A 26408-nucleotide genomic window follows, 5' to 3' on the forward strand; every position below is an offset into this window, starting at 1 on the left:
TTTATTTTATTAGAAAATAGAGTGTTTATTCAAAGAACATTAAAAGGTCAAGGACCTTAGAGTTGGCGTGAGCAGGAGTGAATCTCAGGCTCAGCCAGACCGAGCATGGAGATCCTCTCCATGGAGTTGGGGCCTCAGGGGAGGCCAGGGTGGGGGACCCCTGGGTCCAGCAGGAGGGCAGGGAGCAGTCAGCGAGCACCAGGATGCAGTGCAGAGCTGGGGCCAGCGGTGCTGGTCGGCCTCTGCAGGCTCAACAGCTCACCAGGTACATCCCTGTGGGGGCAGGGCTGTGAGGACAGGAAGTGGGGACCCTTGCCCCTACCCTGGGATCCCCCAATCCTCCTCAGAACAGCCCAGTAATTCACTGTTCCTGCTGCCCTGTGGACCTCAACAGCCCCTGTGGGGGCAGGAGAAAAGGGTTGGGGTGAAGGTGGGGTGGGGCTTCCAGCTCTGTGCCTTGGATTCTTGCAAGGATGCCCTCCAGGGGACATTTCTTGACCCCTCCCATTGGGGCCCTGACCACCCCTCCCCACCTGTGCCCCGCCATCTTGGGTCTCCAGGCCCCAACACCCACCTATCCTCCCCACTCCCAAGTGCCTCCCCCAACCCCTGAACCCTGATAGAAGCAGGGAGTGGGGCTCGGAGCCCGCCATGGTCCTGGCTCCAGGGGTGCACAGCGGTAGAGCGGGGACGTACCTGTGGCGAACCTCCTCTTTACCAGTGACATGCGGTAGCCGTTGCCCACCAGCTCCAGGTCCACGCCGGACAGAGTGGCCCCCTCACTGGTGAACTGAGCGGCCACAGGGCTGGGTGTACTAGGCCCCGAGCATGGCTCCCAGCTGGCAGATAGGCGGCCAGAGCCTGGGGAGGCCTGAGGTCAGCTGTGCCCTGTCCCTGGCCCCAGTCCTGCTGTGACCTGGGCTCCTCCTTGGCCCTACACCTGAGCTCTTTGATCTGTGGCTCTGTGTGTTCCCTTTTCCTTTGACCCCTTGGGGCTATGTGTGGTTTGCCAATGAATCCTGCCTCAGAGCCTTTGCACCTCCTGTGCTCCGCCCCCCTCTCCTCCAGCTTTGTCAAAGCCCTTTCAAGCTTTCCTCCATGCCTACACTTCCCTACCCCCAGAACACCCCCAAGATTCCCCTAGTTTAAATAAACCTCTCCCACTTGAGACCCCCATCTCTCATGCATAACCATAACTCACCCCCTGCCTCAGACACATCCGGAAGCTTCCATAAGAACCGCTTCTCCTCCAGGTTCCTGGCGTCAAGAGAAGCTTGGTCAGGTCTTCCCCAGAAAGGACATTGGGAGCCCAGGGCCCCAGCTCAGTCAGTTCTCAGCTACATGACCCCAGCAAACCAGGTCCCCTCCCTTGCCTCAGTTTCCCTGCTTGTGAAACGGGAGTGGGGAATGAAGCAGTTGGTTTCTGAAGGCTCCACAGCCTTGCAGCACTGTTAGATGATGCATTGGGTCCTATAAGTCTGGCTTCTTCGTGGCAGGTTCTGCCTTTTGTACAAAACAAAGGCAGTGCTGTGCAGTGACTAAAAACCTGGGGCCACGAGTGGGCAGTTGGGTCCAAATCCTGGTGGGACCTCTGTGGGCCTCCAATCCCCTTCCATAAATGAGGATGATGATGGCTGGACCCCACCCCTTGAGGGATTGCTAAAAGCCCTGAGCCTTGTCAGTGTGTGCAGAGCACACAGAACAAGCCTGACATAGAAAGCTCTTGGTGTCATCATAACACCCTGAGCTCTAAGTAAGGTGATCCCACGGTGAATGGCCAGGCCTAGGATGGACCCTACAGTTGTGGCACCAAAGGGAGGTCTGCTAGATTCTAGGGGCGCTGCTGAGCCTCCCCTGGCCTCCTGCCCGCCCTCACCAGGTGGCAGCCGGCTGCAAGCGGACATTGGTCACAGGCTCCCCCACAGGCAGCAGGATCTGGACATTGGTGAGCGGCGTCGGCACGGCCGTGGCACCGGGCCGGTAGCTGTACTCCACCGAGACCTGAGTGAGGGCTGTCCCGCACTGCCAGTGGGCGCTCAGCTGCAGAGGCACTGACTGGAGACCTGGGCGGGAGAACTAGGGGGAGCAAGAACAGGAGAGAGGACATAGCTTGGGTCGTTCTGTCCTGCCAGACTGTGCACTATTCAACCACCCTGCCCCTGCCATGCCACCCTCCAGTCAACCAACCTGATTCTGCACTGCCAATGAAACGTTAAGAAGCTCTCTGAGGATGAGAGGCTGTATTACACCATGTCTCCAGCAGAGGGCAGGAGAGTGCCCCATTCTAACAAAGTCTTGTGGACAGATGTAAGGGCAGGGTCCTGGGATAGGGCCTCTTCTAATTTGCATAATGGGGCCTTCTGCACCAGTAGGGGCTTGGCCTTGCTACATTGTCCACCCTGCCTACCTCCTGCAGCTCGCCCAGCTCATCCCGCCTCCATTGCTGCTGCCTGCTTGCCCTTCCCCGGTCCCATCCCTCTCCCTGCCGCCTCTGCCCACCCCATACACCTGGCTCACCTGGTATCGCAGCAGCATTACATTGTAGTAGGAGGCGGCTGGATTTTGCTCTGCCTGGCGCTGCAGGGCCTCAGTCAGAGCTGCCATGTTGAGCCAGAAGTCTTTGGTCTCTGGGTCACTCTGGGAGGGGTCACTGCAGAGACCGGGAATAATCACCCCAACCCTCGGGAGATGCCTTCCCAAGGCCCCCAGCATCCCACCTACACCCAGGGCTTCCTAAAGATGCAGAGTCCCTGGCTTAACTTTGGGACCATTGAAAAATGGACCACCAGGGGAGTGGGCAGTGGGGTGGGAAGCAAAGGAGGGAAGGAAAGTGAGGTTCAGAGAGGGAGAGTGACTTGCCCAGGGTCACACAGCAAATCCTGGGGAGGCAGAAGAGGAATTCAGAGGTGGGGAGGTTCTGGCCCACACCAGCCTCTGGAACCCCTAACTCTGCCTGCCTACTTTCTCCAACAGTACCTGAAGAGCAGGTCAGCATTGGGCTGGAAGTGCTCGATGAGGGCTGTGTGCACGAGGCGGAAACTGAGGACGGGTGGGGGTGGGGTCCCGCTGAACACACGCACGATGCCGGCAGGGAAGGTCATGGTCAGCTCCCCAGTTACTCGAGCCAGGCAGCTGGGGTGGGGTTGAGGGAACTGGGCATTGGCTCAAGGCTGTGCCTGGCACTTCATCCTCCCTTCTCCTGGCTCTACTCCAGCCTGTGGCTCCGCAGGTCCCTCAGAATCAGCAAAGCTCTGACCATGCCCAGCATGCTTAGCCTCAACCTCCTCCCCTTATGTCCCTGCCTGGACAGCAATCCAGGCACCTGGAAGAATCCACTTTGGGCTGAGGAGGGCAAGAACACACCCTTCCCTGGTTCTCTTTTCCCCTCGACCACCAGGAAGCTCAATGTAAAACATTCAATTCTGTAACTTTCCTTAGCTTGGGGTTTGGGGTCTAAGACTCTCCTTCTCTTGGTGGTTTGATCTTAAGGTCGCTTCTGTTGGGCATTGCCCCTGGATTGTCCTTGACCCCTCAACTCACTCTTAACGCACCCCCTCCATGGCTCTGGCCTCTGATCTTGCTCCCTTCAGTTTGACGCCCACAGCAGCCTCAGGGAATTTCCTCTAAACCATGGCAACAATGCCAGCTCTGCTCAAATGCCCTCCATGGTTCCTACAGCCATCAGGCAGGCCTGGATGCTCAGCTCAGTGTCTGAGACTGTTCCATGGTAAAGAGGGTCATGAAATCTACCTGAAACCTGTCCTGCTGGAACCCAGATGCATAGCCCCCAGGGAGCCCTGTTTGCCTGTCACCATCTGCCCTGCATTCCCCCACTGTGTACCTGGGGCTGTGGCCACGGAAGTAGGCATGGACATACTCAGTGAAGGCGGTGGCTACAGGCAGGGCATCCTGGGAGCCCAGGACCACGGGGCTTGGGCCCCGGGAGACTCCTGGGGGTGACAAGGAAGGAATAGGGGACAGACAGAGTGAGCACAGGTCCCAGGCTCCAGAACCCACCCTTTGCCAACGTGGCCTCTGTTGTATCACTCAGCCACCCACCACTGGAGGTGAAACTGAGGCCCAGAGAGGGCCCACATACCATGTCCTGTCTGGGATGAGAAGCTGGGCCGTTCTGGGATACAGCTGGGGGCTGAAGAGCCCAAAGGGGAGGGGCTCAGGGAGCGAGACTAAAAAGGAAGGAGATAGGCCAGTCTGTGAACACCCCAACAGCAGTGCCCACTGCTGATCCTGGAGGGGACCCCCAGCCTGGCTCCTGCCCCTGCCCCTTGCCCTACCAGGTCCCCGTTGCTGCGCATGAGGGGACAGGATGTCTTCCTGGAGCGGGGTCTCCGGGGTGGGGCTGCCAGGCCCTCCCTGGCTGCAATGTCAGCAGGTACAGGCATCAAGTCTGAGGAATGAGCACGAGAACAGAGAGGGCTGAGATGCTGCCCTAGGCCTCTCAGATCTCCCAGGGGAGGACCTCAGCCCCACACTGGGAGTCAGGCTTATGTGGGGAGACCCCCTGACGATCAGAAGTCCTGGGGCTGCAGAGAAGGTGCTGGATAGGATTGCAGACACCATCTGCAACCCTGACTCTCCCAGACACCAGACTGATGCCTCAATAAGTGGTGGGCTCCCCGTCACTGGGGGCAAGCAAGGGCTGGATGCTCAGGGGACAGACACGCTAGAGGGGGATTTGGCAGAGGGCTTTTATCCAATATTCAGCAATTCCATGACCTACATCCTCTGGCCTGTGTCTGAGTTGCACCCTTTTAAATTAACAAAACATGGTGTAACACCTAAGTCCTCCTCCCTCTCCCGATTCTCTAGTGTCCCCGCTTTACTCCGTCTACAAATGTTTACTCACCCACCTCCCCTCCCACCTACACCCCAGGGTGTACTCTCTACCCCAGGGTTCTCAACAGGTTGGATCCTTCTCTGTGGTGAGGCCATCCTGTACACTGAAGGGTGTTGAACATCATCCCTGGCCTCCACCCCCCAGATGTCATGTGTACCTCCACCCCTCAAGTGGTGACAATCCAATATCTGTGATGACATTGCCAAGTGTCCCCTGGTGGGCAGAACTGACCCAGTTGAGAACCACAGTTCTATATGTAAAGCTCAGGCAAGTGGTTTACACTCGTGGTCTACACTCACTCCCCTGGGCCCTCCCTTGAGCCAGCTCCAACCAGGCTCTTTCTTTAACCAGGGATGGTCCCAAACATACGTGGTCACAGCGAGAGTCTACAATCCAAGCAGGCCCCACCCAGCCTCTGCTCATACTCCTCCCTCCCGTGGCTCTGATCTTGCTGGGGGTAAAACTCACATTTCTCCCTGGGACCACCAGGCCCTGCCTGGTCCTGTCTCCCTGCCGAGATATTCCCCCTCCTCTCCCTCCTCCGTCATCACTCTGTTCTAGCCACACCAGCTTTCTCGTTGTTCTTCAAAGGGCCTACCCTGCGTCCACCCCAGGGCCATTGCACTGGCTGTACCCTCTGCTGGGCACACCCTCCCCTCCATGGCCATATGGCTGCATTCTCATCTCCATCAAATCTCAGCTCAGATGTCCCCTCCTCGAGGAGGTCCTACACTTCTGAGTCTTAACGAGGCCTGCTTCCTCCTGCCTTGTTAAATATCTCATTGTCCCTGTGAGGGTGACGGTTTCTGCCTGCCTGGGTCCCGGCTGTATCCCCAGCACCCTGTTCAGGCTCTGGCCACGTAAGATGCTCTTTCCTCCCCCATGACTCAGATAACGCTCAGTATAGGGGCAGAGGCACTCACCTCCTCCAGCCACAGCCTCCAGCCTCCAGGGGCCCGGAGATGGAGCAAGGGGCTGTGGCGAGTCTGATGGTGGCAAGGGCTGTGTCCCTCTGGATTCTGGGGGCGGCGCCCTACAGGGAGGTGGGCTCTGTGGGGTGCCGGGGCGGGGGACCCAGGAATCCGGGGAGGGCCCAGGCACCGCGTGGGACGGTGAGTCCAGGCCGGAGTCCTCCACATTCTCGGGCGACGAGGAGGAAAAAGGCGAGGGGCTGGAGGTGAAGCCGAGGCTGCTGGAGCCTGGGGAAGGGAAGGGAAGCAGGGGCGCCGCTCCAGACCGCACTCACACGGAGTCCTGTCCATCCTCCCTCAGGCCACGCCCATGTCAAGGGAGGCCCGCCCCCATTCAAGGTCTTGCCCGCCCACCCCGCAGGCCGTGGCCTCCGGTTGCTTCCATCTCCACTTAATGTCTCGCCCATCCACTCACTGTTACCCCCGATTCCCACAAAAGCCGCATCTTCTCACCGGCTCCACCCATTCACACTGTGGCCCCGTTCACCGTCATATTGGCCTATAAAGGACCCCCACATCCTCCCTCCAGCCTGGACCACCATCCAGCCAGCCTGGGCTCCCTACCCCAGCCTCCTACCCTTGCGATGGCCCCACCCATCCTCCTACTGGCCACACCCATGCCCCTGAAGCCCCACCCCATCACCTGTAAAATCTTCGTGGTCAAAGGCGGACTCTAGCGGCGGCCCAAAGAGGTTCTTGGAAAACTGCTCATCCGATTGCAGCTTCTCTGCACAGCTGGCGACAGAGTGAACAGAGTGAACAGGTGGGTCGTTTTGTTTCCATGCCTCCTCTCATCTCAGGGTCTTTGCACATGTCGTTCTTGGGTCTTGAGCTCGGTCCCCTCAGCTCTCCCTACAGCCTCTTCAGGGCTCAGCTCAAAGTCCATCCGGCCTCCCCTGCTACCTTTCCACCACGGCCCCAGCCAGAATCGCCCGCTCCTACCTTCCATCACATTGCCTGCTTTAGTAATTCCTCACAGAACTTGGAAACATCGAATATTCTCTAATTTATTTACTCTTCTTAAAGTCTGAGTCACTAGAATGTGACTCTGAGGAGGATCTGTCATCGACCTCCAGAACTCAGAAGAGCAAAAGCACCCATCAGGCATTCAATAAATGTTCATCAAATTAATGACTAAATGGCCCCTCAAAAATGGCACACCCTTAACTTCCTGCCAGGGTAAAAGAAGGGGAGGCAGAGACATGGGGGAGGCAGTAAGGGAGGAGGAGAGAGGAGGTGGCAGGGACAGCCCCTACCTGCCCACTCATGGTGCAATGTCTCATCCCCGTTGAACCCACCTGCCGGCCCTTGGGGCAGATCGAGGCCTCTGTGGTTTCCCAGCAGTGTCCCCTACAAGAGATGTACCACCTTGAGCTTTCCCGTTGCCCTGCCTGCACCGGTCCCCACTCCACAGACCAGGAGACCAAGGCTTATAGCTGTCCAGCCAGCTGCCCAAGGTGACCAGCAAAGCAGGCAGAGAGGGATTCCAACCTGAACCAACCTGTCTGCAGGTTTTGGCTTCTTTCCTGGCCCTAGCTCTCTCTTTAGGCTCTTATTTAATTCTCATAATGACCCCATTTTATAAAAGGAGACTGAGAGTCAGAGTGGGTAAGCAGCCGGCCCTACGTTACACAGCAGAGCTGGGATTCGAACCCACACCCACACTCCAGGGCCAGCCTCCCTTCCACGGGTTCCTCGCCAAACTGAAGACCTCTTAAGAGGCTACTCACGTGAAGAATGGCGTTTCATGGTGCCCTATGGACAAAGGGATAGCATCAGGTCAGAGGGCATCTAGCCAGCCTCACCAGTCCCGGGGGCACCTCCCCTTACACCTCACCCCTGGGCCAGGAGGAAGGATGAGGCTGCCGGCCGTGGCCCTGAGCTGCGCCACAGCTGCCTCAGGGCTGCAGGCTGCGGCCCGGGGCGGGGCAGGCTTGATGTGCACGTAGAATTTGCGGGGCTCCTCGTCATCGAAATCAGAGTCGCTGGATGAGAAGCGGGAGGGCTCTGCTGTGCGTGCACCGTGGTCAAGGGGCCAAGTGGATCCCAACACGGGGTCTCCCTCTAGTCAGCCCTCAAATCCATCCCTTCCTGCCCTCTTCAAGGCGCTGCAAAATTCCATCTCTCACCCCTTGCCACCCTTGTCTTGGCATCATGTTTCTGCCTTTCCCCTCCCCCCAAAAGCCTTCGCATACACATGCTCTGCCCTAACTAGTAAACTTCTATTTAACTGCTAAAACCCAACACTGGTGACCTCTCCTTCAGGAGGCTTTCTTGGCTCCCTTCTCTGGGGTAACCCAACCCCCTCTCTCCCTCTTGCTCAGCCCTGACCCCACAGGGCAAGTGTCTGCATCTGAATCTTGTCTGGTCCACCCTGGAGGCTCCCCCCAGGATGTACACAGAGATGGTTGCTAACGGTGGGCGGATCATTGTGAACAGAGCTTTCTCCTTGCTGTGCCAACAACTGCCACTAGAGGGCGCCAGGAGGATATTGTTCTGGGTCACATCAGGCCGGACTGTGAAACCTTCTTCATCCACCTCTGGACACGTCTGGCAGGAACAAGTGGTAAGTTAGGCTCTCATGTACTGAACGTCCCATCTCACCCCACCAGGCTCCCCTCCTTCCTCTGGGCCTCTGACTCAGACTGAAAAACAACCCTGACGGCAATAACGATCTTCCCCCCAGGGTGTGGGCAGGTTCTTGGAGGAACAAAACATGCCACTGCCCATCCTGCAGGGCAAATTGAGGCTAAGTGGGGACGTTGACCCTTCCTATAAGGTCCATGGGAGCTTGTAGCCGAGGTGGGATTTGAACCTGGTCCCTAAGCTGTGCTATGTGTAGCCCCTTCAGCTCTAGGCTTGACTTCCAGACTTGGGGGGCCCCCTCCCACCTGCAGCTCAGTCTGGCCCCTCCCATGGTACTCACCCCAGAATCAGCCTCCAGGGAATCTCTGGGGATGGAGAAAGAGATGTCAGTGTCAGCTCCCCATCTCCTCTGGCCTTCCCCTCGGCCCCTAACACTGGACTCAGAACCTGGGGGCAACCCCGGGCTGCTACGTTGTCCTAAACCAGCCCTGCAGGTGGTTGGGCCTTGGGGCTTGCTTGGGGCTGGGGAGGCAGTGAATCTGGAGTTAGCCGAGTATAGTGGGGGGTGATTCTCAAACAGCTGGCAAGGGGAGGAACCCTAGAGCTAGTTTGAATGTAGAGGCTAAACTTGGCAGGGAAATAATGGGGCTAGCCTGGGCCAGGGGAATCCTGCGCTAGCCAGAGAAAAAACATGGACATGGAGAAGAATTTGGTACTGGTTTGGGCAGGGAGATTCTTGGGCTTGTCTTGGCAAAGTAAGAATTGCTTGGCTACATTAGGTGGGGAAACAGCCAGGCTAGCCTTGACAAAGAGAGAAATCCTGGGCCAGCCCAGGCAGGGGTAATCCTGGGTAGGTCTGAAACAGGCAGCCCCCAGTTTAGCCTTAGCAAAAGGAAGAATTCTGGACTAGCTTGGGCAGTGGTAATATTGAGCTAGTCTGGGACAGGTGTGCTCCTGGGCAAGCCTGAGTGGAGGGAATCTGGGGTGAGCCTGAAATAGGAATTCTCCTGGGCTACTCTAAGCAGGGGACTTCCAGGGATCCTGGGCTAGCCTGGGCCAGGGCTGGGTTGGGGTGCTTCCTCACACAGCTGCAGGTGGCTCCCTCTCCCGCCGGCTCAGTCCTGGGAGGCGAAAGGCCTTGGCTCCCCGTAAACGTTTCATGGCTGAGGACAGAGGAAGGGGGTGCAGCTGAGCCCTGGGGTTTGCCCTCTTCCCATTCAGATCTGCTTCCCTCATCCCTCTGGTCCAGCCTGGGCATCCAGGCCCAGACGTACTTGCCTTCCTGCAGGGCTGCCGCACTGTACGCCTCGAAGTCCAAAGGCCCTGAGACAGAAGATATTGAGAAACTCAGCTGGGCAGGAGGACTGGGCCTGGGAAGGGTAGCAATATACCCTTGGCCTCACAATAGCACCTAGATCTGAGCTCAAGGCCAGTCAGAGTCCGGGACATGAGCCAAGATGTTGAACCAGCCCCAGAGGCGGTCATGAGTGGGATGGGCCAAGGGTTCTGGTCCCACCTTGGACAGTTGCCACCTTGGGATGGACCAGAGGGGGTGATGCCTGAGTTACTTCTACTTCCAGCATTTCTGGGTGGAACTTTGGGTGGATCAGGGGACAGACCATAAGTCTGCAGTGGACTGTGCCTCAAGTGCAAGGATGAGGACCTGGGACTTTCTCCCAAGGGTGATGGGAAGCCATAGAGGTTATATGAGCAGGAGCAGGGCATGACAGATCTGGAGCCAGTGAAGGGCAAGAGTGGGGGCCCACACCAGGAGAAGTGTTCTGAGCCAGCAATGAGCTATAGAGACCCAAGGGAGAAAAGACAGACCCTTGTGGTTAACTCAACCTAGGGATGTCAAATATGTACCAGCATTTACTGAGTGCCTACTGTGTGCCAGGCACACACTCTGCCCTTTATCTGCATCAGATTACTGAGCATTTACAACACCATGAGGTGGGGGTTATTAGCATCCCCAATTTACAGATGAGGAAACTGAGACTCAGAGAAGGCATGACTGACATCCAAGGTCAAACTGTGAGCAACAAAGAAAAGACACAAACCCAGATGTGACCCTAAAAATCTTGCTCTCAACTCTTCTTTGACCCTGTATCTTGGACATTTTCAAATTAGTCTTTTGCTCAACAACCCTCAATGGCTCCCTTGGGCCCTTGGGGTAAAGTCTGAAAGGCTGAGCCTGGCATTCAAGACCCCTGTGGTATCTGGTGGTAAGAGATTTACGCATTAAGATCAGGCATCAAATCCTCTTCCTCTGTGGGCTGTTGAGTTAGATCTGTCATCAGCTCATTTTTCTGATGAGGAAAATGAGGCCCAGGAAGGTTCAGTCTCTTGCCTCTTGAGTTCTGTTTTTCCTCTGGCATTGTGGCTCCACAGCCCAACCTCTACAGATACCCCGACTCACCAGGCTTCTCCCGGCCTGTGCCCTTGCTCTCTGCAAACTTCCTCAGCAGCATCTCCACACTGACATTTTCTATGTTCTGCTTAAATTCCTCATGCACCTGGGCCAGGCAGATGGAGTGTGTAACCAGGCAGGGCCAGAGCCCTCTTGCCCGGCACCCACAGCCTTGTTCCCCACCCCTGACCCCACTCACCTGCCCAATCTGCACATGCGTGTCCTCCACTGAGTGGGCATAAGAGCCCAGCAGGGCCTTCATGTGCCGCAGATGGGCCTCCTCCATGGCTTGAAAGCGCTGAGGTGGGAGGGGAGGGGCAAATGGGAAGGTGAAGCCACAAAGAATGGCTATGTGACCCAGCCTGACCAATCAGAACCTTCCAACCCTCACTGGCCTCAGTGATTGACTTGGGGAAGAACCCCGGGACTTTTGCTGGAACTATAGGAAAAAAACACATCCATACCCTGAGTTAATGAGCTGGTGGATGCATGTGGGGGCTGCTTGTGGCTACTTTGCTATACACACACACACACACACACACACACACACACATACACAGAAAGGCATGTCTCCCTAGGATTAAAGCCCTCAGGGAGAAAAACAGACTTGAGAAGCAGAGAGGCATAACTTCCTGCCAACACCATTTGAGTACCTGGATCCAGCCATGCCTGATGCCCCTGCCCCCAAACTTTTCAGTTCCCTAAACTTATAAATCTCCTTGTCAGTTTGAATGAAGATTTCTATCACTTGCAACTTTCTATCACTGCAAAATCAGAAAAAAGTTCTGATTCTTAATCCTGAGATTCTAATCTACCTTTTGAACATTTGATGGACAGAGACCCAGAGAGCTGTTGTCAAAGGTTGCATAGCTGTGATAGATGGAGGCTGGACCAGGAATCCAGGCTTTTCAGCCACCATGACGTGTCAGGAGACCCTTAGCTTCTAAACCCTGCCCTGTCTTGTTCTAAAACCTCATCAATAATAATAGAAATAATAATAATATTTCATAGAGTGGATTCTATGCACCTGGTACTAGTCTGAAAACTTCACATATAGTGACTCATTTAATCTTCACAACAATTCTATCAGGCAGATATTATTACCGTCCCCATTTTACAGATGGGGAAACTAAGGCACAGAAATGGTTTGATTTTTGAAATAATAACAACATCAACGGCAATAACAATAGCTAACTGGCTCTAGAATTCTACAGCTTTAAGCCTGTGATTCTAAGGCTTCTGGGAGTCGGGGGTTTGGAAAGTTCTGGCTTGAGGCCCATAGCATCCTAGGCCCAAGAATGTGTAGGTCTCCAAGGTACAGATGCCCGGTTCTTACCAGAGCCGAGTCCAGCATCTTCTGCTCAAAGTCGGCACGGGCTGCGTTGTACTTCTCCACTGAACGCCGCAGGCTCTCTGCTGCCTTCTTGGTCTTGGTCTCTGCCTAGGAGGGACAGGGAGGGGATGGGGTTGGGAGGGGAACACTCAAGGCACTTTCCCTGGCCCCATCCTTAGCACATAAACTCCTTGGGGTGTCCAAGGTCATGGTTCCATAACATGTTTTCACTCTCCCATCAGGCAGCCCCGCCCACCATCGGCAAATTCCCCAGATGTGTGTGTGCCAGTGGTGGCTGGGGACCTGGAGCCCTGGACCCACCTTGTCCATCTCCTTCTGGCTGGTGCTCTCCCTCCGCAGCCGCTCCTGGTCCATGCAACGGTTCAGGTAGTTCTCGCGGGACTTGGGCAGGAGCTGGCTGACACCGGCAAGGACCTGCACCGCGTCCAGGGTGCCCACTGCTTCCTCTTTGCACTGTGAGGGTGGGGAAGGGGGCGCATGGGGGCCACCTGAAGCCCCTGATGGGGCGCAGGACCTAAGCAGATCCCAGGTGTACAGCGTGAAATTCCCAGCTTCCCAAACTTCTGAGGGATTCCAAGTCCTACAGAGTACTTTTTCTGAATATTCTATTAATTCCAAAATTTTAAGCTTTTAAAATAGGTAGTATCTACACATAATTCATATTTCAGAAAGTTTTAAGGGGTTAGCTCCGGTAACAACCTCCCACACTCTCATCTCCAGCCTTCCAGGACTCTACCTAGGAGTTTCCCATTATTACCAGGATACACCTGCAGAATAACTAGACAAGCAAATGTTCTTGTTTTTGTCCATTTTTAAATGACAAATGGCAACAGTCTGTTCAACTCGCTGCTTTTACCACTTAATAATCTATTCCCAAGACTTCCATATCAGCCCATAAAAAACTTTCTGTCCTCTAATTAAAAAATAATTGCAGAGGTAGGGAGAGTAATAGCTCAGTCACAGAGCACATGCTCAGCATGCACGAGGTCCTGGGTTCAATCCCCAGTACCTCCATTAAAAAAAGTGTAAATAATAATAATAATAATAATTGTGGTGAAACACACATAACATAAAATTTGCCACCTTAGCCATTTTTAAGTCTACAGTATTAAGTACTGCCAACTTCCCTTTCTAACAGGGGTTAAAAACTGCAGATTCTAGGGCCTTGTGAATGCAAAGCTTTGAATATTCTGGGATCCCGGGAGTCTCCTGTCTGAATCTTCCAGGATTCTAGGTTTGTTAAGAGTCTAGAAATGTCAAACAACGAGATCTGCAGCTCCTAGTGTGCTAGATCATGGTTTGGCAAACTTTTCTTGTAAAAGTTTCTGAGAGTAAATGGGTTCCACTCGTCCTGAACACTCAGCTCAGCCCTTGCAGCTGGAAAACCGCCACAGACAATACCTACGTGAATAGACGTGGCTGGGTGTCAACAGACCTTTATTTCTCAGCACTGAAATCTGAGTGTCATGCAATGTTCTTTTGATTTTTTTTCCTCAAACATTTAAAAATGTAGAAACTAGGGGGAGAGTATAGCTCAGTGGTGGAGAGTGTGCTTAGCATGCACGAGGTCCTGGGTTCAATCCCCGTTTTTTAATGGAGGTTTTTCCACCTCTGTTAAAAAAAAACAAACAAACAAAAACACCTAATTGCCTCCCCCCTAAAAATTTTTAAAAATTAAAAAAAAATTTTTTTTAACGTAGAAACCATCTTTAGCTCAAGGGCTGTACAAAAACAGGTAGGCTGGATGTGGCCTACGGGCTGTAGTTTGCAGACCGATGCTCTAGAATTTTCAGAGTCTGAAATTCAACAGTGTTCAGGCCTGTGAGATACTGGGTTTGCTGTCGTGGGATTAACAGAATTCTCAGAGGCACACACCAGGGGCTGGAGGTTCCAAGGCCCCAGAAGTGTTGGGACCTGGGGAGCTGCTGGGGTCCCCACCCAGCGGCCAGCTGCACGCACAGCACGCACCTTCTTGTGCGTCTTGAGCTGTTCGTCGCCGTAGCGGAGCACGTCCTTGATGAGGTCTTGCAGCTTCCGTGTCAGCTCCAGGTGACAGAGTGCTAGCTTGTCTGAGGAGACTCGGAAGACCTCCCAGAGTGGGGCGAAGGTTCTGGAAATGGGTAGGGTCACACCCTGGGCCCAGGAGGTCCAACCCCCCAGGGTCCCCTCAGACAGTATGACTGGCATTAGCTCAGGCACCTCATGTGTCCCAGGCCCCGCTAAGCATGAACATATATCAACTCATTGACTTCCCACTGCAATCGAAGGAGGCGGGTCTGTGGCAGATGGGGAAACTGAGGCACACGAGGCTCCATAACTCACCCCAGGCCCCTCAGCAAATGAACATAAGAGCTGGAATTTAAACCCAGGCTGAGGCCTCATAGTCTTCGCTCTGAACTCCAGGTCACACCTGATACTCATAGGCAGCTAAGTCTCAACCCGCCCAAACCAAGTTTGTGGGGCCTTCCCCCCTCAACAGAAGTCCCCTCTGGCCTCCCTGCTGCCTTCCCTCCTTGCTGCCTCTATTTCAGCCACCGACAGAACCTCCACCCCACGCAGGGAACTTTGCGATGCCAACAGGATCACATCTCATCCTTGTTTAAAAGTCACTTGTATGTCAGGTCCCTGTGGCCCCTTCCCCTCCATTTTCCCCCACCTCAACTCCATCTTGCCCAGGCCCTACAGCCATGCCAGCCTCTTTGCTCTTCCTTAAACATGCTTGGTGCATTGCTGCCTCAGGGCCTTTGCACTAGCCGAGCCACCTGCCTGGTTCTCTGTCCCCTAGACACACCCCCACCACCCGCCTCAGCTGATTCCTTCTCTTTATTGAGGTTTTGGCTCCAGAGATAGTGCCGAATCTCTAATGTTTCTATGTCATTCTCTTCCTAGCCCTTTTCACCCTGGGAAATAATTTAGTTCATGTTTGTGGTTAATATCTGTGTGTCACACATCCCATATACACACCATTTGAACATGGCATGAAGGTGACTGGAGGTTTTATCTGTCTTGATTGCCCCTGGGTCCCCTGATGCCTGGAACACAGTATGTGCTCAGTAAATACTTACTGAATGAATGAATGAACTAGTGAATGAATGAATGATCTATATATATTCCTCTGTCTGATTAGCCCCATGAGCAAGGGGATGACTCCCTGTTCCACATATCATGAGGCTGAAGAGATGTCCACTCAAGGGCAGGCTCTTGATGCCCCGAGGGCCACACCCCCTTGGCGACTCGTGCCCCACCCACAGCCCACTCACCCCATGGGGGTCCCATTGCTGGCCAGCTTGGAAAGTTTTGCCATCGCCTTCGAGTAGGTCTCCTCGATGGTGGCCCTGGGTAGAAGGATGCAGAAAGGATGGAGAAGGTTCTGGGCACACTTAGGAAAGGCCCCACACCCCTGGGCCTCGGTTTCCCCATCTCAAACATCTGAGCAGTGGCTCTCCGGGAGATGATACAGTCCCCTGGCAGGGGGATGTGCTTTGGAAATTCATGGGACAAGTTTTTATCTTTAAGTAATACATTTTACTAACAACAGTAGTAGTAGCAGCAGTAGCAGGTAAAAAAAAGTTGTTTTTTAAGCCAGGGCTGGGGGGTAGAGCTTAGCAAGCATGAGGTTCCAGATTCAATCCCTAGTACCTCCATTAAAAAGAATTTTTAAGCACATACTATATATGCTTTATATGCTTTTTCTCATTTAATTGTAGATGACAAACTCATAATTCCTTTTTTCCTCTAGACAAACACCACTAAATGCCTACCTAATATCACCTCACATCTTTATCCCAATAGAACCTCAAATTTGTTTGGGGTAGCAATGTACCCAGTTAAAACCAGTTACCTACTGGGGCAATTTTTGGATAGAGGCACCCATGGGGTACCATAGACAATCACTATCCAGGGTCTGAAGGCCCATAAAATAAAGAGTTGTCCCTGTCCTGTATGGCTGAGACAGGTCCCATGTGACCGCCACAAAGAGAAAAACCTGGTTAATAATCCTTGGACTCTGCCTGGATTTAACGGGTGTTCAGCTGCTGAGTGGCTGGGAAGCAGAGGCTGCCTTGCAATTTGAGTTTATTATGTTTTCTGGGACATTGGAGCATTTACATGCTGAAATGTAGATGATTTCATCATACATATATTTTTTTAAAAATCATACTCAGGACTCGAGATTTGAGTTTTCAAAATTTTCCTTGTAAGTAGGTCAGATTATCGTCTTTTCAGGAGAGGCGTTAGCAGCCTGGTGATTATTGTTTAAAATGGGGCATGAGGCTGACATTGTTCAGAACTGTTGGTTTGGAGGGTCTTCAAGCCCGTCTGGTTCCTGGAGACCCAAGGGATCTGGACCCTGCCGGGCAGGGTGTGATGTGGTGGTAAGGTGGGATGGGCAAGGGGAAAATTGGAGCCACCAGGTGGCTGTGTGGACTGTGGGGCGTGGCCAAGGGGTGGGTGGGGCTCGGGGACCTCACCTCTCCCGGATGAAGTCCGCCAGCTCCTTGGTGGAGATGGGCCCCTGCTTCACACTGTGGTACAGGACCTCAAAGCCTTGGTTTTTCTCTCCCTGCGGGGAATAGGGGTAGAGACTGAGAAAGAGGATGGAGAGGACATCAAGGTTGCCTACCAACAGAGGAGAGCCCCAGGAGCTAACCTGCAGAAGTCCATCCTCTTGGCTATAGGGATTGGTTCAGGCCTGAGCCAATCAGCCTAATGCATTTCCCCCAATCACCAGAATTAGTTCATGGGCCTTAATTTAACCCAATCAGAAAGAAGCCTAGGATTTTTGTCCTATAGTTGAGAGAGAGACAGTCTCATGCACTGGTTGTCTCTCTCTGTCACTATCTTTCTGTCTTTGTGTGTGTGTGTCTCTATGTGTATCTCTCTGCCTCTGTTTCTTTCTCTGTCAGTCTCTTCCCCTCTGTTTTTCTCTGTTTGTGTCTTCCCATAAATGAGGAATTATGTGATCACAGGAGATATTAGAAACTAAGTGGAAATCATGAAATTTGGAAAGAAGCTGAACCTGAGAGAGTCCGAATAAAAAGCATGTTGAGTAGAGTTGCTGGCTCAAACCAACCCTGAAGGCCACACTACCATACAACTTTTCAATTTTATTAAGCAATGTGACCTTTGTTGCTTAAATCACTGTAGTTGTCGCTTTTCTGTTTTCTTCAACATAGACACTCCCTCTCTGAGAACCCCACAAAGCAGGATGTGGGTCTGACGCCTCTCTCAGGACCCAGCAATGTCCAGTACAGGGCAGCGGCACAGAACGGGCATTTGAGTTTGTTGACTAGATGAACAAAAGTTATTTTGCTGTTACCTGGTACTGGTAGGAACAGAGCCTCCACCCTGGTGCCTGCTGATACCTCACACAAAACCTCTTTCCTCCTAGTGCTGGGGTCACCCTGGTAGGGGAGGCCAGGGCTGTGCTGTGTGATCCAGACCAGTCACTGTCCCTTTCTGAACCTGTAGTGGCTCCTTGTTAAGGTGGGGGCAGGGAGTCATCTATCCCTCATATGACGGTGAAGTAAATACCACGATGATCCATGTCAGGGTCCCCTAAAGCCCCAGCCGGATCCTGTCACATGTGAAGGGAAACATGTCTGAACACTGGGCTGTCAGTTAAAAAGGACATCAACTGGGTTTGGAGGAAAGTAGGAAACATTTTAGCACCAAATGGGGCCTTGTAATTAGGACTGAAAGAGGAAGCTCATGGAGGGATCCAATATTACTTATTTCCCAGCACAAATCACTGAAGCAATCTTTTGGGTAGCACTTCACAAGCCCTCCAGAAAGGATGGTTTCCTCCATCCTCTTTCAAACTGTAGGGTTCACCTTCCTAGTTACCTGGAAGTTCGAAAACCAAAGCCAGAAGTCACTGCCAGCTCAGCCCTCTTGCTGCACAAATGGAGAAAAAGAGGCCAAGACTGGGGCAGACCAAGGACAGCCTCAAGCCCAAATGTCCCAACAGATACTCCTCACTCTAGAATCATCGATGGCTCCCTATTGTCCATCAGCTGCTGAAGCCCAAAGTCTTTAGCCTGGAATTGCCTTTCCAACTTCACCTCCCAGCTTCCTCTTGGCCTCACCAGCAAAAGAGCCAACAGTGCAGAGACACACTGCGCCTTCCCACCACCGTATCTGTGCTGGGGGTGTTGCTGTCACCTGGCCCACTAGCCTGCATCCCTTTCAACCCACCAAATTCTTCCACCTCTCAAGGATCACTGCCAGACCCACCTCCTTCAGGAATCTTCTCAGACCCCCACTTCCTTAAAATTCACTGTTGATCCCTCCAGCTTCCCAGGAATATATTCTCTCTCTTCTCATGTCTAGAGTTGGATTTTCAAGGCTCAAGTGTCAAATCCTCCTTTTATGCACTAGGTCACTCTGGGACACTGACTTTACTCTCTGGGCCTCAGTTTCCTCATCTGACAAATGGTGACAATGACAGTGCTCACCTCCTCCCAAAGATCTTTGTGAGATGAGGCTGGTACAGGACACGGGGCCTCCTGCACATAGGGGTGAGGGCTCAGCAAACAGCCCCAGCAGCCCCCCACCCACCCTGTACAGGGGATCCTCGGGTGAGGCTGCACCAGGCACCGCCGCCCAGGCCAGCATCTGGAGCTGACTCAGAGCCAACTGCTGGCCTGTTTCCCAGACCTGGCAAAGCCCCCAGCAGTGTCTGACTCCCTTGGGCTGGGCTGGCAGCTGAGGGTCCTGGGAGGGGCTGTCTCGGGCCTGTGTCTCCTATCAGAATCTCTGGACTCCAATCTTGCTTCCATATCAGCCCCAGAGAGATCTTTCTAAGACAGCTGATCATATTCCTCTCCTGCTCACACCTCCCCCATGGCTCCCCAGTGCCCTCTGTGCCTCCAGCCCTGCCTTGGTCCAACAAGACTGGGGTATCCCTGTCTGGCTTATCTCCCCTGACTGGAGCCTCCTTCAGGCCAGTCAGGGCCCCAGTGTCACCCAACAAAGAGCCACCAATACTGACAATAGATTAAAAGAAACTGATGAAAAGAAATGGATATTCCAGGGGTACTCCCTGAGTCCTGGGGAAGCAGAAATTTCATCCCCCTTTCCCAAATGGGAAATTGAGGCTTTGAGATGCAAAGTCACTTGCCCAAGGGCCACCAGCAGAGAGAGCCCAATGCAAATTCCAAACTCAAAGCTCTTATCCACTGTGCACCAGGTTATCTTTGGAGGGGTGGGGGTGGGAGGGGGTGGCTTCTATTTTCTCTTTCCTGGTCTGAATTTTCTGCAGTGAGCTCGCATGCCTCATGCTATTAAAAAGAATTTAAAATAAATGTAAGTACCTCATGCTATTAAGAGAAATTTAAAATAAATGTAAGTACCACTTTCAGGGTTCCAAAATGTGAGCAACAACTGATCCGCAAATGATCAACCTCCTTACATGGAAGTGCCAATAGGGCCTCAGAAAGGGGCAGCCCCTCAATGGGGTCACACAGCCATTCAGAGGTAAATCCAGGGACCCTTGGAAAGGAGGTGGAGGTCAGGCCCTCCCTACCCCTTGCAGGTGGCAAGGGGCTGAGGCCCCTTTAAGAAGGCAAGTGCTAGTAAGAGGAGCCCCAGCTGGGGAGGGAGAAAGGCCTGTTGCCAGGGGCAACCAGATGCCTAGCAACGGGCTTCCTCTCTGCAAGCTCTGGGCCTGCAACTGAGGAAGGGGGTTTCTGCCCTGGTCCTTCCCTTATCCTGTTCACATATCCTCTGTGGCTCCCCATTAGCCTGGCCCTACAGAAGTCCTTGTGCCCTAAACTGGCTACCCAGAGTCACACCTCTGGATTTTTTCCCAGGCTGTTCCCCTGCCTGGAATACCTTTCAGACATCCTGAAACATCAGTCTTCAAAGCCCGTGTGTTTTGGCTCCTCCTCTGGACACACCCAAGGCTGGGCTCAGCCCTGACCCTGCAGGGCTGAAGGTGTCTGACTAGCCTGTGTCCCCCAGACTGGGGACTCCTCAGGGTAAAGTCTGGGATGGAGTCTCTTGGGTACCCCGGTATCTCCCAGAGCTAGCAGTGGGTGGGGTGGTGGTGACAGGGAGGGAGGGAGTGAATGAAGGAAAACATGTCTGTCTCACTTGTCCCTTGGGTCACAGACTGTGGTCCGCAGCCTGGAGGGCAGACAGGTAAGGGGTCTCCAGGGTCAAGTTAAGAAAACCCCTCAACTCTCCAGAATGGGAAAGATGTGGAAATTCCCTGGCTAGAGTGATCCTGGATCCTAGAAGTTCAGTCTGGCCCTGGGTTTGAGCCCTGACTCTGCACTTTCTCACTGGGCAACTTCAGGTGAGATTTCTACTCTGGGCCTCAGTCTCCCTGTTCAAGCTGTGACTTGCCCAAGGTCACAAAGCCTGTGAGGTCTGGAGATATAGATTCAAACCCAGCCTGACTCTTCCCACTTTAACTTCTACCCTCTGCAGGATCTCCATCTGCCCAAGATTGCCCACAAGCCACCAGGTCCCTCTATCTGCATAAAAGCCCCCACAGCCCTTCTGGGAGCCCCCACCAAAATAAGGGTAGATCTTACTTACCCAAAAATGCTCCCCAAAATACGACATTCTGATGGCCTCTGTGGAAACCCCCAAAGGCTCCTGTTCAGTGCCTGTCTGAAGAGAAAAGCAAGTTTGGGCTGTAGTCACAGACAGCTTGGGCCTGAGGAGGGGAAATTCCAACTGTCCTCCTTGTGGAGGAAGGAGAAAGAAGATGGAGGTGGAACCAAAAGCCCCAAGGCTGGGAGTATGCCAGGGCCCCTGAGATGACTCAGATTTGGATACAGATGCCCCCAGTCTGGGGTCAGAGCTGGACTAGATGGAGAGATAGGAGCTGGGAGAGCCGAGACTAGAGGAAGGGGCATGGGAGTTGGGGTTTTTAAGTGTGAATAGGAGTTCACAGTCGGGGTACAGGTGCTGGATGAGCCCCAGCCTGGGTAAAAAACTCAGATGGAAAAACTGAGCCCCCCACCCCACCACCAAGGGGAAGCCACTTGCCAAGGTCACACAGCCAGGAAGTGCCAGTGGATTTGCACTCAGGCCAGCTGAGTCCTGACCTGAGCACTCAGCTCCACACTGGGCAGCTCCTGTGGGAAAAGGGTCTGGTGAGAGATGGCCACTGGGACTGTGATCAGCCACATGGGAGTTGGGGTCCCCACAGTGTCCCCAAGTGTCCCTCGGGGTCTCCTGAATCCATCTGCAACAGTCCCCATGTCATGCACACTCCTGAGACGGAAAGCTCACCCTTCACTGTGGTGACCCAGCTGACACTGGTACTAGCATGAGTCCCAACCCTGCCTCCTGGAAGCCAGTGTGTTCACCTGGTGTCTGAGTCACTGTCCAGCTCTGTGCCTCTGTTTCCCCATCTGCAAAATAAGAAGGAATGCCTAGAAGGGGTCCTGCTGGGCCAAGCCACCAGCCGAAGGAGGGACACTTGGTGTCCTTGGCACATTCTCGAGGTTGGGCTTGTCACTGGAGCCCACAGGCCTCATCCATAATTCATGACCCTGCAGGCAACTCAACAGCAGCTGGGAGCCCAGGAGGCACCCTAGCAGCAGGGATGGGGCTGGAGACCGCAGGATGGGAAAGCTCCCCAGGCCTCACCAGGAAAGGACCGAGCAAGGAACTTGGACAAGGCTGCCCCTCACTGAGTCTCAGTTTTCTAATCTTGAAAGTGTTTAATTTGCCCCATTATCATCTAGCCCCTGGTCCCTTGCCTTCTGTAAGTCACCCAGCACCCACCATGTGCCACCTGGCTAGGACAGAGCCAGGGTCCATGCGATGATTCAACCCTGAGCCTGATCCCTGAGTAGCCCCCAGTTTAGAAGAACAGAGCTGAACACAGATACCTAGTCCTGCAGGGTTAGGGCTAGACCAAATGGAGGAACAAGGACTGGAGGAACCTGGACTAAAGGAGGGGCATGGGAGTTGGGGTTTTAAAGCATGAATAGAAGTTCACCAGGCAAACAATTATTTGATTCAACAAACATTCCCAACCACCACCCTGTGCTCAGCAGTGCTGGGGCCCCAGAGTAATTTCAGCCCTTGGTGTAGCTCCTGAGGAAACCCACTCTAGCTGGGGGCATGCTAAGCTGATATCCCAAGGTGGGAAAAGCCCTAAATTCTTAGTTTCTGGCTATGACCTAAACCCTGAACATCTCCAAATCCCTTGGAGCTATGCTAACTGATATGGGAACCACTAGTCCCGTGTGGCAACTTACTTGTAAACTTGGTAAAATGAAATACAATTAAACCCCAAGTTCTTCAGTTGTGCCAGCCTTGTTTTCAGGGCTCAGAAGCCAGATGGGACTGGTGGCCACAGTACTAGCCAGCACAGATAAAGTTCTGCTAGACAGTGCCGCTGTAGAGGATTCTAGCAGCTAGCAGGCCCAAGTTCCCCAGAAACCAAGAATCTTGTTACTGCTTTCACAACTCCCATTAGATCACCCCTCCCCTGAGTGCCAGTGTGTGTGCAGCACTGTGCCCAACTCATCACTGGTACCAGTTCATTTAAACTTCACAACCACAGTGTGGTTGCTCAATCACAACCTTAAAGATGAGGAAATTGAGGCCTCCCTGTCCCCTGGTCACTATGATTTTGTCCCCAACTTGTCTGCCAAAGAACTTCTGTCGGGACTACCAGATGTGGCTCTGGGGCTCTGCATTCCCACTACCACCTTGCCACCTGTCCCACTGCTCAGAGCCGGGATGAGGGGGCAGGGTGGCAAAGCAAACGGTGGCCCTGCGCAGGGCCCCGCCTGGCCCAGGAAGTGACAGCTACTGCTTCTCCCCAAAACCTGGACCAGGTAGAAGGGCCTCCCTTCTGTTGCTGAGGGGGGCCAAGGAGGAGCAATAGGGACCTACTGATTAGGGCTCAAACTTACCGGACAGCAAGTGGGACCAAACCCCTGTCAGACGGGGGCGGGCACCAGGAGATAGCCACGTGGCCCCTGCCACTTCCGTTAGCACCAAGCAGAGGCCTGTGTGCCTGGGGGACAGGAAGCTCATCCGCCCCGCCCACCGCCCAACCGCCACCTCACCTTCCCCGTAGACCAGCCCCCATGGGACCTTCCTGGAACCACGCAGGCCATGTGTGGGTAAACTGAGGCCTCTGCAGCTGAGGCCCCCAGCTGGGGCTTCTATCACCAAGCAAATTATCTTGACAATTGTGAAATAACAGCACCCACAAATTGAGCACCAGCCCTGGGCTAAACATTCCACATTTTCCCATTCTGAGGTGGGTCAATGATGTCTGTTTCACTAGGGGGGGAACCTGAGACTCAGAGAGTCCACGTGCCCAAGCTTCCACAGCCCATGATGGGAGCCCCAAGACTCGAACACAGGGCCTCATTAGGACTTTCATAGTCCTGAGGCACTTTTGCTTTCATGAGCCCCTTCCATCACTAAAAAAAAAAAAAAAAAAAAAAGAATTTAAACTATGTTTTACAACTGCATTTGTCATAGAGATGATGATATGTTAATACCATATATTAAATGTTTTTCTTTGATCCTCAAAGCTTGTTTTTTTTCCTTATGATTTTAAAAGAAGTTAAGACACCTTTATGGACTCCTAAAAGGATTGTGCCTGAGACACGGGGGTCATTGCATCTGATGGAGAGGTCAGCTCAAACCCAGGTCTCCCAGCCTCCGTAGCGCCAGGGCAAAACCCAGAGATGGACAGGGACTTGTCCAAGGTCACACAGTGTGACCCAGATGTCCTATCCTGTGGCTGCTGGAAGTGAGGGAAAGAGTCCTTTCCAGGGGTGTCTGATACAAGCTAGAGATCCAGCCTCCTCAGCACCAATTCCCAAAACACTGGGGCTTTGTGCTGGTCCGGCATTCGAGCAGGTCCAGGAGCAGATAAAACACGACAAGAACCAAGTCAGCAAAGAAGGCAGGACTTCTGCTCCTGATGGGTCATCTGGAGCCCCTGACTCTCACTGGGTCACCTTGGGCTGCCCCTGACCTCTCTGGGCATCCAGGGTCCTGTGAAACAGGATCTGTTATTTTGCCCCCTTACCCCCACCCTTGGACTCCAGACTGTTCACAGTTGGGCCAATTTGGTATTTTTCTCTTTCTTTCCAGTGATCAGCCTCTTGACTATGCTGTTTCAAGGACCAGCTCTGTCATGCGCTTCCTCTTCTCTAGGGCCGGCCACCAGGGCTGTGACCATTTACACAATCTGGCTTGATTCTCACAGTGGCACTTGGATGCAGTGTCTCATCTCAGCCATCACCCGTAATGAGGCAACTTAGGCACCAGCCCCATGTCCCACGGTGACTGAGCTGTCGAACGACATCTGACCTCATGCTCAGGAATTTTTCAGTCCTTCCCCACTGGTCTCCTCCCTCTCCATCACTTCACCTATTGATCATCAACTGTGTACCTGACTACTGAGCTCTGGAGACACAGCAGATAACACCCTTGCAGACTTTCCCCTCTCCTACCCCTGCCCCAACCTGGGTCAGCTGTGACCCCATTTATGCTCACTAATACTGTAACTAGTATTATAATTACAATATTGTAGTAATATAATATTGTATGATAATGATTATAGTATCATAGTGATAATGTCTGCATTTACAGATATCAAATGCTCCCGTTCTCCCAGTCTGCTCTGATCTTCCAAGGGGGGATTCAGCCCATTTCACAGAAGAACACACCAAGGGACAGGAGGAATAAAGCCACACACAGGAGAGCTGGATTTCAGCCTGGGAGTGTTGGACTCCCAGCCCCACCACAGGGATGGAGCTCCCAAGAACAGGGGATAGACTGGCCCAGCGCCTCCCACCTCCTCCTGCCCAGGATCCCGCCCAGGAACTGGCTTGTCCTTAGCGTGGGTGAAGGTATGTGGGTCAGGGTGTGCCCAGGGCCCCTATTCTGATGATAGCAGCTTGGTAATACATTTTATTGTCTGGCAGAGCAGCCCTCTTCAGCAATGGCAGAGTGTGACCATCAACCCATTATGCAGTGCAGTAAACTGAGGCCAGCAAGGCTTATGAGGGAAGGATCTCCAAACCCATTGGTCTCTCACCCTCAACCACTGACATCTTAAGCAAAAGGGTGGAGTCACAATCTGGCAAAAGATGGGGTGGGTGGGTTTCAGAATCTGTAGAATACAGGCACCAAAGCCTCAATCCCATTAAAACAAAACAAAAACAAGACTCAGGGAGGTCTGTAACCTGCCCAAGGTCACCAGTGAGGCAGGTCCATCTGAAGCCACCTCTTGGTCCCCACTGCAGTTGGGGCAGGTGAATTCTGGGATCCAAGGCAGATGGAGGGGCTGCCCACCTCCCAACCCTCCTCCGCACCCCACTCGCAATCAGCCTCCAGCGAGATCCTAATTTACCTCGATTTATTTTAATCCCTGGGAACAGATGCTCACTACCCACCCCCACTGAAGCAAGGACCACCCCCAAGTCCATGCTCCAGACTCTTCTAGGCCTGGCCTGGCCAGTCCCTGCCAGGCAAGAGACCTACCTCACATTGACCTCCTCCACAGAATTCCGACCTTGGGGTCCCTGAAGAGGATACCAGTGAAACTCTCCCCCCGTCCCATCCTTGTGGTAGGGGGCTGGGATAGGATACTCTAGAAGAGGGGCCAGGGGACCCTAAGCTTCTCAACCAGGCCTAGATAGGGGTTCACGGCAGAGAAAAGGGGAAGGGGGTTCTCGTCTCGTCCCCGGGGGTCTGCAGGCCGGAGCTGGGAAGAGGGAAATTGGGAGGTGGTCTCCACTTCAGCTTTCCTGGGTCCCAGGCTGGAAGGAGAGCGGCGCCCCCATCTTTGCAGCCCCCAAATCTAGACGCAGATCCAGGCTTAGAATAAAGGGATTTGGGGAGGGGTCTCGCTTCATAGTCGCTCCACTGCACGCTCCAGCTGTAGGCCAGGAGATGGCGGATTTGGGAGAGGTCTCTATCTCCCTTCGTGGACCCCCTATTATCACTGGGGGTTGGCTGGGACGCCCACCGCGCAGCCCCCCGCCCCCTGTTCGCCATCCCTCACGCCCCGCCGCGCCTTTGACCCCCGGGACCGGCGGGGCTGCCGGGCGCGGTGCGCATGGGAGGCTGCGCGAGCCAGGGGGTTTCGAGGGTGTCTCGGGGACAGCACTCACCTTCCGAGCTCCAGCCGAGCCCCGCGCCCGCCGCCACCTGCGGCTCGGTCGCTGACACCCGAGCCCGTCCCTCCCCTCCCTTCCCTCCGCGGCTGCGGCGCTGCCGCCAGCTGGC

The 26408-nt window shown here is 53.7% G+C and overlaps 1 protein-coding gene across 15 annotated transcripts; it reads right to left on the bottom strand.

Moving 5' to 3' along the window:
• On the bottom strand, positions 1-26364 carry FCHO1 (FCH and mu domain containing endocytic adaptor 1). Of its 15 annotated transcripts, none has more exons than XM_072947401.1 (29): positions 26294-26364; positions 21503-21547; positions 21239-21268; positions 20724-20798; positions 16649-16740; positions 15440-15514; positions 14148-14289; positions 12480-12632; positions 12162-12266; positions 11025-11123; positions 10835-10931; positions 9694-9738; positions 9500-9578; positions 8756-8780; positions 8322-8379; positions 7667-7845; positions 7560-7584; positions 7128-7179; positions 6473-6564; positions 5782-6057; positions 4296-4408; positions 4100-4187; positions 3842-3950; positions 2977-3132; positions 2518-2650; positions 1877-2076; positions 1202-1257; positions 697-861; positions 1-273 (listed from the first exon to the last, which is right to left on the bottom strand). In XM_072947401.1, the coding sequence occupies exons 4-29, from the start codon at positions 20748-20750 to the stop codon at positions 251-253; spliced, it is 2664 nt and encodes an 887-aa protein (XP_072803502.1). In that variant the 5' UTR covers positions 20751-20798; positions 21239-21268; positions 21503-21547; positions 26294-26364; the 3' UTR covers positions 1-250. The 15 variants fall into 15 exon arrangements, with proteins under 15 accessions (XP_072803502.1, XP_072803500.1, XP_072803499.1 ...); XM_072947399.1 differs by having other exon boundaries at positions 20724-20794; positions 21180-21268; XM_072947398.1 differs by having other exon boundaries at positions 21180-21268.
• Positions 26365-26408: the final 44 nt, after the last annotated feature.

Source organism: Vicugna pacos, chromosome 22 (assembly GCF_048564905.1).
Source record: "Vicugna pacos chromosome 22, VicPac4, whole genome shotgun sequence".
Classification (NCBI taxonomy): Eukaryota; Metazoa; Chordata; class Mammalia; order Artiodactyla; family Camelidae; genus Vicugna; species Vicugna pacos.